At 43.1% G+C, this 12,310-nt stretch overlaps 1 protein-coding gene across 5 annotated transcripts in view; it reads left to right on the forward strand.

Annotated features, from left to right (window-relative positions):
• The window catches only part of MON2 (MON2 regulator of endosome-to-Golgi trafficking), a 108,170-nt gene that overhangs the window by 24,894 nt on the left and 70,966 nt on the right, over window positions 1-12,310 (forward strand). For 4 of the 5 annotated variants that reach the window (XM_068131400.2, XM_068131401.2, XM_068131402.2 and 1 more), the window contains exons 11-16: window positions 3,144-3,300; window positions 3,422-3,606; window positions 3,869-3,950; window positions 4,573-4,754; window positions 5,596-5,708; window positions 6,463-6,567. In XM_068131400.2, coding sequence (XP_067987501.2) covers window positions 3,144-3,300; window positions 3,422-3,606; window positions 3,869-3,950; window positions 4,573-4,754; window positions 5,596-5,708; window positions 6,463-6,567 — 824 coding nt within the window. The remainder of the gene's footprint in view (window positions 1-3,143; window positions 3,301-3,421; window positions 3,607-3,868; window positions 3,951-4,572; window positions 4,755-5,595; window positions 5,709-6,462; window positions 6,568-12,310) is intronic. The other variant, XM_068131403.2, reaches the window with a different exon arrangement.

Raw genomic sequence — 12,310 nt, forward strand, 5'->3', positions numbered from 1 at the left:
AACCACATGTTTGAGAGTAACCCAAAGAGATTCAATCATGAATTGGGGAAACAAAAGCAGAATTTGTCAACTTCCACTGAAAAAGAAAAGCTGGAAAAAATCTGGACATTAATTTTTGAAGATCTAAAAGAACATAACAAGGAATTAGGAAACTTCCCAAAAAAATGCGAAACCTCAAAAGCCCAGGCCCAGATGCAATTCCAAATTTCTGGCTAAAACAGCTTGATGCTCCACACAATCACTCCGCCAGGACATTTAACGAACTGATCCAAGAGGAAAATGCAGTGGATTAGTGGTTCGTAGAAGGGACCTCAATTCAAGAGGAATGTCAATAGATTCTTCCTTTCTGTCTAATATCTATACTTTTCTTTCCTTTGCGTAGCCCCCACCTTGAGTGGCCTTGTAGGCTGTGTGGCGGGAAAAGCCCATTAAAAAAAAAACTAGAACGCCACTCAGTAGAGCGCATACTCCCGCCGTGGGTCAAGTTGGAATAGTACGATTTCACAAAAGTTTGAGGGAGTAGTTCAGTGACAACACAAGACAAGACAACACAAGACAGACACACCACAGATATATATGTATTTAGATTATATAGAAGATAATGTAAAAAAAACAAAAAAAACAAGGCAATTTCACTTACATTTTCGGATTCAGCGTTCAATTCCATATAGGTGAGTGTATTTTGAGGCATGTGTGACTTCAAATAAAATTGTAAGCCAGGAAAAACGTCCGTTTCATTCTTTAGGGATACAACATGTAAAACTGGCCCAAACGTGAAAACAAAACTCGCTCATTTTAAGTCGTACAAGCTAATGCGACCACTCATTCTTCTGGGAAGAATCCCGTGCACATGCTGGTCACACTTATAAGTCACCTAAGTCTTTATAAGTTCATCAAATATTGACACCGCGATTGACATTCGCTGAGGTAAATGTTAATATCTCTTCTGAGGTGAAAAACAAACAAACAAAAAAACAGTTATAAAGCGTTATACGTATCAAACGATACATTTTATGAAACGGGGAAACCGAATACACACTTTGATGGTTTTAATATGACAGAATATGTCTTTATTAGAAAAGAAAAAAAAAGAACCTTGAAGACGATGCTGCTAACAAAATACACCGCTCTAACGCATAACCACGAGTTTAAACTACATTTACAACAAATATGAAAACTATTTTCATATCACAATGTTAAATATAGAATATACAGAAGATAATGTAAAAATAAAAAAATGAGCCCTATCTTCCAATGGTAAACAATCCTTCAAAAAATTCCTGGATCCGGAATAATATCCTGAGCTTCACCAAAAACTAATCAATTCTTCCTTATCCCAAGGGCAATCATCCCACCAACTTTCATCCATATCCGTTCAGAACTTTTCCATATATCTTGTTCACAAACACACGAACACACACACACACACACACACACACGGACACGATCGAATGCATTACTCCCTGGTGGGAGTAAAAAGAAGAAAAACAGAAGGGAACACCATTCTCATTCCAAAATCTGAGGAAATCCAATTTCTCCATTAATACCGGCCGATAACATGCCTAACAACCACATACAATCTGCTGACAGGAATCATCACAGAAATGATGTACCATCATCTAACACAGCAAGGAGGTTTAGAGGCAGAACAAAAGTGATGTAAGCGAGGTTGTTATGGAACAATTGACCACCTACTACTGAACAAGGACCACCTACCATACTCAAAAATTGCAAAATGTGAAGAAATAAATTGTCCACCGCCTGGATAGCCTATAAAAAGGTTTTTGACAGTGTCCCACATTTGTGGATGATAAAATGCATGCAAATGTAAACAAAAGACTAAATTGAAAGGGAGAAAGACAAAAGAGCATGGAAATGTAAAAAAGAGTTGGACAGATTGTGGATAGACAAAGAAGGATCACTGGAATGGCCAAGAAGAGATCAGCTCAACTGAGACAGAATGAATCATTATTATTCCCCAAGCCAAAGGACACTACACCAATGGCTTTAGGAATATGGCAGGACTGAGTCAGTCAGTCAGTCAGTCAGTCAGGCAGGTGAAGGTTCTGCAAGGTAGAAACAAAAGGCATGTCCCACCTCCTATCAGGATGTAAAAAAAACAACTAATCCACTGGCACATCTGCAGAAATTTCAATATCCCAATTCCACAAAACTCATGGAAACATGAACCAAAAGCAATCATTGAAAACAAGGACATAATGCTCACGTATGACCTGATGATCCCACCAGCGTGAACATAGGAAACAAAGCATTGCGACCAGACATAGTACTCAGGAACAAAAGAAAAAGACAGCATTGCTGATTGAGATATCAGTACCCAGTGATTTTGGCCTAAACAATGCAGAAATCAAGATGATGACCAAATACCAAGACCTCAAGAATGAAGTGAAAAGATCCTGGAGGCTGAAGAGCATCGAAATTGTACCAGTGATTATTGCGGCAATGGGAATGATAAAAATGAACCTTACCGAGATCTTAAAAACCATCCTTGGGAACATTGCCACAAACGGACTGCATTTGGAGGTAGTCCATGGTTCAGTGACGATCCTGGAATAAGCCCTTGGAACAAAATTCTGAAAAAGTTGAACAGCTTGGTCCATGAACTGTGATCCCTTACCGAAGCTGAGGTGGATACTTTGAGTCCTGGGAGGACTCAAAGCTTTTAAAATTAGCTCCGTCCTAATAACATTTAAAATGAGCTCCGTCCGACTGACCAACCGATAATCTGTCCACTTATTTTTGTGTCCGTGCTATTTTAAAAAATCGTTGATCATTTAACTTTCACATTGCAGATATATAATCCTCGTGACATTATCTCAACCTGACTAGATCCCGGCTGTGACTGCTTGAATTATGTTGCCATGGCATCTCAGTAATTTGGCTTGTGTACAATATTAGTGAGGCTCTTCTCTCTGTGTGTGCGTGTGCATGCGTATTAGTTAACCATGCAAAAGGTGGGGGGACCTAGAGTATCAGTTTCTTGTTACTCTTCAAACACCAATAACTAATGTCTCGTATTCGACTTTTATATGATCTGTCTGAGCACAAGATGTTGCATTCAGCTTAAATATATATTCACTGTATTCTGCTCTCCATCACATTTTCCGCTTTTACTGTTTAAGGGACTTCAGCTGCTGCTCCAGGAGTACCTACGCAGGCCACTGGAGTAGGTCCTGGAGGACCTAATGGTGGAATCACCCCACAACCAGCATTTGAGTACAGGGGCACGTGGATCCCAATTCTGAACATCTCTGCACAAGGCTCTACCAGGGCTGTTTAGTGAGTAAATCACTGCAAATGAATGTTGTTGTTAGTTATCTTTTTTATGGATTTTTTGTTTTTTTAAATCATTGCTTTTCATCTGTTCTGAAATCTCCACTTACATCTTTTTTATCTGAAGCCTAGAGCTGTTGGACAAGGTAGAAGCCCCACCAGTGGCAGATGGTTATGCAATGTCTGTTGCCTTCAATTGCCTCCTGGACCTTGTGCGTGGAGTAACCTGCATGATAGAAGGGGAAATGGATCGCTGCAATGGCACAACGGTGGCTCTGAGCGCAGAACCCTCCATTGCATCTTCTTCCTTTTGTAGGTTGCAAAACATTTCTAGACTTCCCTTGATCTTTGCCTTTTGTCTTTTATTGATGGTAATTTTTCTCACATAACCTCTACAGACTATTTTATCTGCACAATGCTTAAAACACCATTTTAGTTGCACGAATCTATTTTTTCAGTTTGTTTGACCTGTATTTTGTGCATCCTTTTATTGATGTAATCAATAAGGGTAAAATGGCAGCAGCATGACACTTTGTTAAACATCCACATTAACTTTTGTCACTGTTCTATTCAGCTGCAAAGGAGGTATGGGAGGCGATGATTGAGCTATCCTGGTGTGGACTTCTTGCAGCTCTTTCTCCATTACTCGATGCAAGGTAATACAAGCTTTTAAATAAGTTAAAGTTGCTTTCTTGATTTTGAGAGACCTTGAGGAATTTTTCTTTGAGAGGTTGATCTTATCAAAGATGACTGACTTGTAGACTGGCGTCAATTTTAGTTATAAAACCCCAGGATAGAACACATCCTCAACCATTTGTCGGACATACATTTACCCATGTTGTTCAAGCTTGGCATGCAGATAATTAATGAATGATGGCTTACATATGTACGGCATTTTTTTTAGAGATCAAATCCAAGATTTCCGACTGCCGAACATGTTGTTATTTAAATGTGTCCCCAACCACTTCTCGACATGCATGGACTGATTGTGCTCAAATTTGGCACAAAGACAATACATGAGAGTATACATATGCGGAAGATTTTGTTTTGTAATCCTACCAGAGATGGCCGACTGACGGCCTTTTACCCTGTACAGTAAAATTACTGCAACCACGGTGGGGGCTATGACATTTTATGTCCTTTTCTTCTTGTTTCATACTTCGTTGTCACCTGTGTGTACCCTGGCTTATCTGACTTGACAACCAGGAGCATGTTGTGCCAATTTTGAGTTTTGATTTTTGGTTCCATTTTTCACTCTTGTTCGAATCTGTCGTCTAGCACTGATGAAGCAGCCACTGAGAGCATTCTGAAGGCGCATACATCGATGGCAGCCATGAGTGGCCGTCTATCCATGGTCACACCAAGGGACGCTTTCATTACGGCAATTTGCAAGGCTTCTCTTCCACCACACTATGCCCTTACTGCTTTCTCTACGTCTAGCTCCTTGGGAACTACCAAAGGTATGTCCCCCCTCTCATCCCTTCCCCCTATTTATCAATCAAATATCTATATAATAATAGCGTAAGGACTCGACTTTGTTATCCCTTTTACGCCGCACCCAGTGACCCGATGCCCTCGGCACTAATGGATTTACGATCTACGAACCGCGCTCTTTGTTTATCACGTACAGCCATACTCGAAAAATCTGAATTAGCCGACGTTGGGGCCCAAAAGCATCCGATTAACTGCCGATACGACGCCATCTTACGACGCCATCGTATTGGCGTCTGCTGGGCGAAGGCGAAGCAAGCCGTCCGCTGATTGGACAGGCGAAGGCTAAAGCAAGCCGTCCACTGAGTGGACAATCCAGAGCATGCATTTGTGCCGGTGTCGGCGATCGTTGTTCATATACGCACTCTTCATTCTCATCTTTCTTCCTAACTCTTACTCGGACAAGCAAATCCCCTATGCCATCCCTAATGGTACACTCTATCCATACACCACATCCTCACTTCCGTGGATGTTCCACGGGTTTCGGCTAGTGTAAATGATTATCGTTGATGATGCATATCCAAATTAGACCTCTTGACTCACTTTTTATGTTTTCTCTATGTCTTATTTTGTTTCAAACAGAATACAGGTTGTCTGGTAAGCTCTGCATTTCAGTCTGATTGTTATGCTGATGAAGCTTGATTGAAGGAAGAAAGTTTTGTTCAAGGCTGAGGCTTAAAATGTTAAGGATGCACACTTCCTCTTGGGGGTTATCATTGGAGATCTTCCCTCTTCTCTCTCCATCCCTTCCCCTTCAGTCTGCTCATGCCTTTATAATGATGTTTTGTTGTTGTTGATTCTGTTCTGCAGTGCACAGCACTCCAATCTTACTCCTGCAGCCTGGAAGCCCCACAGGCGAGTGTCATCAACAGGTGGTTGCAATGGGTCAGCCATTGTCGGGCCAGGTGCAGGGCACTGTGGTGGTAAGTGTTCAGTTGTAAACTTTCCTGAAGAACTCTGGTTCCATGCTTTTTTGTATACTGAATCGAGGCTCATGAAAGAGCTAACATTTATTTCACAAAAAATCAACCAGACAAACAAAATATATAAAAAGAGGGAGCGGAAGACAAGATGGGGAGAGAAGGGGAAGCACACAAACACAACATTTGAGAGCAGGGAGATGTGTGGGAGGGAGAGGGCTTGGGGGGAGGAGTAGCTGGGTTGAGCTGAATGCTGAGTAGTGTTGATATTTTTTTCCCTGCTTTGTGACTTTTTGTGCCTATGGACATGAATGGTTATGGTATTTGGAGAGAGGGAGAAATTGGAACGTGGGTCACCGAGGCAATGGTGGGCTAGGTCTGGGTGGGGGGTCTGGGCAGGGGGTCTTGGGAGGGGGGATTTTCATATGTAGTTAAATGAGTTCAAAGTCACAAGTATCTTTGTATCCTACATTGTTGAAAGATAATGAATGAACTTGAATGAAAAATATGCGATGGAGAATGAGAGGTAGAAGCATTTGGATGCAGTGGTCAAATTAACGTCATACTTGATATTTAAATAATTGCTAACGTTCCCAGCAAATCTCAAGACTGTACTGCACTTAACCAAACTTTAAACCAGAAGTTTTTTGTTTTTTGTTATGATACTTTCTCTGCAATTAAGAATATCAAAGCACTATTTTTGTACTCATCATTTGGGATTATTGTGATTGTTAGCATTTGATTTTGTTACTTTCAGCTGACTGCTAAGAACATGCAGGCAATGCGTACTCTCCTAACAATGGCACACTGTCATGGTGCTGTGCTGGGCGCGGCATGGCACATGGTTCTTTCTACCCTCCAGGTATGTAATCACTTGGTACAGTATGCCAGATAACTACTATGTTAACTACTCTGTCAGATAACTACATTGTCCCTCGCAAAGCAAAACAGTTGTGGATTCCCAATGCAAATTGGTGTGGAGCATTAATGGGTCCTGGGGAGATGCTCAGGGACCTGTTCCGCGGATCTCACTCGATCTCGGCGAGAGGCTCTACTACATGTACAGTGGCCTGTAAAAGTATTCACCCCCACCAATAATGCCACATTTATATGAATTACGAATTACGTAGAAACAATTTTTCCAAATGAACTTTTTTATTCATAACTGAAGAGATCAAACTAAACACTTATAGTTGAAGGAGGTTACATGTCAGGAATACCTGCAAAAACATGTACAAATCAAAATTCACTGGCTGCAAAAGTATTCAGCACCTTTTGTCAGTACTTGGTGGAAGCACCTTTTGCAGCAATGACTTCTATGATTATTTCTGGGTAGGTCTCCACCAGCTCTGCACAGTGAGGTGGTGAAATCTTTGCCCATTCTTCATGTGAAAATTGTTCTAGTTCTGCTAAGTTTGGTGAGGATCGTCTGGATTACAATCTTGAAGTCTCACCATAAATGTTCAATTGGGTTCAAGTCAGGACTTTTACTGGGCCATTTACGAACATTTATTTTCTTCTCATTCGGGTACTTCAATGTGGCTTTAGCTTTGTGCTTCGGATCATTGTCCTGTTGAAATGCGAACCTACTACCCAGTTTCAGATTCATGGCCGACTCGAGCAGGTTTTCATCAAGGATTCTCCTGTACTTTGCACCATCCATTGTCCCTTCTATCCAGACAAGCTTGCCAGTCCCTGCTGATGTAAAGCAGCCCCATAACATGATGCTGCCACCACCATGCTTAATAGTAGGGACTAGCCGAAACCCGTGGAACATCCACGGAAGGGAGGATGTGGTGTATGGATAGAGTGTACCATTATGGATGGCATAGGGGATTTGCTTGTCCGAGTAAGAGTTAGGAAGAAAGATGAGAATGAAGAGTGCATATATGAACAACGATCGCCGACACCGGCACAAATGCATGCTCTGGATTGTCCACTCAGTGGACGGCTTGCTTTCGCCTTCGCCTGTCCAATCAGCGGACGGCTTGCTTCACCTTCGCCCAGCAGACGCCATTACGATGGCGTCGTAAGATGGCATCGTATCGGTCGTTAATCGGATGCTTTTGGGCCCCAACGTCGGCTAATTCAGATTTTTCGAGTATGGCTGTACGTGATAAACAAAGAGCGCGGTTCGTAGATCGTAAATCCATTAGTGCTGTGGGCATCGGGTCACTGGGTGCGGCGTAAAAGGGATAACAAAGTCAAGTCCTTACGCTATTATTATATAGATGGTGTTGACTGGGCGATGTGCAGTGTTTGGTTGCTGAGTTTGGATGGGTGACCTGATCTGTGTAGAGTCTGATTGGTATGGTACGTCTGCCGCTTATTAATGATAGATTTCACCATACTCACAGGGATAATGAGTGACTTTGAAATCTTTGTATAATCCTCTCCTGAACTGTGCTTCTCCACCACATTGTCTGACTTCTTTGGAAAGCTCTTTCGTCTTCATGTTTACCTTGTTGGTTGGCCAAGTGAGTTGCACCTTAAAACTCCTTGGAAAAGTGGGGGAGCTTATTTTTTAAGTGAAACCGCTGATTACATACAGGTGAAACCTGTTACACTTATTTAGTAACCTTTCAACCAAATAATTTGCTCCTTAAGTGATTTAGGGTTAATTACGCAAAGGGTTTAAGTGCTATGTAACTGAGAATCATCTGATGTTTTTTGTATACATAGTCGAGGCTCATGTAAGAAATAGTACACTGAACGGATCAGAACATAACAGACAAAAACACTATACAAAAGGAACAGTAGAGAGATGGGGGAAACGCCAACAGCAGAGTTGAATAGAGGGAGACTTGGGCAAACAATGGGTGTGGGAGGAATTGGGCAGGAGAGGATGCACTGGTGGACACGATGGATACGGAATGGATTACAAGCTAATCATGCTCCGGCATTGTGTTTAAACAGCAGAAAAAGTGTTGCAGAAGACAACATTTACATTTCATCGTGATTGTGAGAATTGTCATGCAACAGTGACTAACAGCCAGTGGACAGTGGATAAAAGAGTCACTTGAATATTGTCTAAATATCTTAGCATTGAGAAAATTCCTATGGGCGTCGCCACTTTATACCCAGAAGGTGGTATGAAAACTGATGCATCCTTAATTTCTCCCTGTTAATCGAACTTTTTTTCTTTTTTTTGAATGCAGAATCGAGGCTCGTGAAAGAGCTAACATTTATTTCACAAACAAATCAAACAGACAAACAAAATATATAAAAAGAGGGAGTGGAAGACAAGATGGGGAGAGAGGGGAAGCACACAAACACAACATTTGAGAGCAGGGAGATGTGTGGGAGGGAGAGGGCTTGGGGGGAGGAGGCGTGGGAAGGGGTGGGGGGGGGGGGGGAGGGGGGTGGGAGAAGTATAAAACACAAGGACACCAAGGACTTCCAGGACAGAAGTTGGTATTTCATAAAAGTGGATTTGGGGTGAAATTAGCGGGGGTAGAAAAGATCAAAGTTTTGGATTTTTTTTTTATTATTATTATTATTATTTTTTTTTTTTGTATACAAGATCGAGGCTCGTGAAAGAGGGAACATTAATCACACAGAAAGACAAAGCGACACATAAAACATATAACATCGGGAGCGGTAGACAAGATGGGGAGAGAAGGGGAAGGACACAAACACAACATTTGAGAGCAGGGACCAAGAAACATGGAGACATCGAGAGATCTGTGGGAGGGAGAGGGCTTTGGGGGGGAAGGGGGGGTGGGAGAGGTATAAAACATATGGACACTGCCAGGACTTCCAGGAAAGAAGTTGGAATTTCAAACAAGATGGAACTGGGGTGAATTAGTGGGGGTAGAACAGATCAAGGTTTTGGATGTGGGAAGATAAGAGATGGTGGTGAACAGCTGTTTTAAAGACCTGGAGGGGTGGAGTGGGATTGAAGAGAGTGAGGGAGTTTGTTCCAGAGGTGGGAGAAAAGAGGAATGAAGGAGTGAAGGTGAGCAGAGAGTCTTGATTTTGACAGTTTCACCATAAGAGGGTTGCAGGCAGATCTTGTGCGACCTGTAGGAATATTTGGGGGACAGAGCCCAGAGAGAGCTGGGGGGGGGGGGCAAGGCCAGAGAGGAGTCGGTAGAAGACGGAACGACCACCAACCTGCCTACGGTGAGTGAGTGAAAGGCCCTTGGAGTTAGCTTCATCGCGGGAGATTCCAATGATTCTGAACGCTTTGGTTTCAACAGCGTGAAGACGAGTTAGGTGTAAGGCAGGAGCACCAGCCCAGAGGGGAGAGGAGTATTCCATTGAGCTGTGGATGAAAGCCTTGTATGCGGTGAGGAGCTCAGGTGTGCCAAGGAAGGACTTCGCACGACGGAGGATGCCCAGTCGGCGACTGGCTTTGGAGGCCAGATTTGAAATGTGGTTTTCCCAGGAAAGATCGTGGCAGATAGTGAGACCCAAAAGCTTGAGTGACAGAACTTCTTGGAGAGGATTATTCAGAAAGTGGATGGGAGGGTCGTCCAGTCGGTCTTTTCGGAGAGACATCGTACGAGTGTGAGATTTGTCAGGATTGAAAGACATGTTCCACTTGTTTGCCCAGTCTGTGATTTTGTCCAGGTCTGCAGAGAGTGAGGAGGCTGCAGATTGCCGATCTGAGGGATGAGGAATGGAGCGACAGAGAGTAGATTCATCAGCAAAGAGATAGAGAGGATTTTCAAGAGAGTCAGAGAGATCATTGATGAAGACCAGAAAAAGCACAGGGCCCAGAACACTGCCTTGGGGAACTCCAGCCTGAACAGGAAGAGGAGATGAGCGAAACCCATTCAGGGCCACACGTTGACTACGACTAGAGAGGAAGTCCGCCAGCCATGCGTGGAGATTTCCATGGATACCAAAGGAGGAGAGTTTGGTGAGCAGAGCGGGGTGCTAGACCGTATCGAAGGCACGTGATATGTCAAGGGAGACAGCTCTAATTCCTGTTTGGCATTGAGGACCTCCATCCATTGTTGAGAAAGCAGAAGCAGCATGTCCAGAGTAGAGTGACCAGGTCTGAAACCAAATTGATGATCAGAGATCAAGCCATTGGAGAAGAGGAAAGATTTCATATCCAAAGCAATGATGGATTCCATGACTTTGCTGATAATTGGGAGAAGGCTGATTGGTCTGTAGTTGCTGGGATCTGTTTTTGCACCGTTTTTGTGCAAAGCGGTGATGTTGGCTGATTTCCAAGCAGATGGCAGATGACCTTGAGCAAAAGAGAGGGTGAAGAGAACAGAGAGAGGGAGTGAAAGAGCGGAAGAACAGGATTTTAGGACTCTTGGGCTGATGCCGTCAGGTCCATTTGCAGAATCAGAGTAGAGTGTTGACAGAAACTTTTCCACCTTGTCAGGAGGAAAGGACACAGAGTCCAGGAGCAGCTGGGTACGGTGGGTACAGAGAGGGATGGGTTTGGGACACAAGATTTAGTGGCAAACACAGAGTTGAGGCATTCAGCCTTTTCACGTGCGGAGTCAGCCGTGTAGCCGTTTGAGGTGAGGGAGGGGATGGAGGGGGAACAAACACCAGAAACAGATTTGACCAGACGCCACCAGGATTTGGAAGAGGGAGACAGATAAGAGAGTTCGGTCTTGAGAACGGATAGATATTGTTTCCTGGCTCTCCTGAGGGTGGACACAAACTTGTTTCGGGCTTTGTGAAAGGAAATGAGATTTCCTTCCGTTGGATTTGCTTTCGAGGAGACGAAAGCAAGTTGTTTCTGGGCAACAGCCTCACCCCAAGATTCCGTGTACAATGGACGGGAGGAAGGGTATGGCAACTGAAGACGAGATGGGATAAATCTGTGCATGAGAGAGAGCAATTTACTTTGGAAGAATTCCCAGGATGAGTTGATGTCAGAGGCGGTAGAGATGGGAGACCAGTCCAGATGATTGATGGCTGCTTGATGACCGTGCCAGTTGGCCTGAGTGATATGCCAGACTCGTCGACGCTGAGGAACTTCATATTTCATCTGCATTTTTTTGCTTCATCACTTTGGAATAGCTTATGAAGATGCTATCTATCAAGTTTAAGCTCAGGTGGCATCAAAATGTGAAAACTTTGGAGGGGATGGGGGTTGGGGGCGGGGGGGGGGGTGGGGTTTATACTCTTGCAAGCCATTGTAGAGGATATGGATGCAAGAGTTGAGCATTTTTATTTATTTATTTTTTCATGAGAGATGTGTTCACCTAAGACAGTATCGGAGGATAATTAGGTTTGCGATGAATTTGTTACTTGCAATGATGTGGGTTACCATGATAACACCGAAGTACAGTCAGCCTTATGATGCAAAAATACTCGCAAAAGCAAAATGTTTGCCAAAGGTCTGATCAAGACTGTGATGCAATGAATTGTCTTGCAAACGATGAAATATGAATACATGAATGAGGAGTTTTATAAATGGACAGCAAAGAACAAATTGCATTTCAGATAATTGGGGTTAAGGTGCAATATGTTTTTGAAAACGTTTTGTCACGAGTAAAGAAATCAAATAAAAAGTTGTATTCATTGAGGCAGTCGATGTAATTGCGTGGAATACTCTGATTAATGTGCACATTGTTTTGGAGTCAATTGTGGGGGTTTGGAATGTGATACATGTCAGAACTACATCC

The sequence above is a fragment of the Myxine glutinosa genome, chromosome 11, assembly GCF_964187855.1.
Source record: "Myxine glutinosa chromosome 11, kmMyxGlut1.1, whole genome shotgun sequence".
Classification (NCBI taxonomy): Eukaryota; Metazoa; Chordata; class Myxini; order Myxiniformes; family Myxinidae; genus Myxine; species Myxine glutinosa.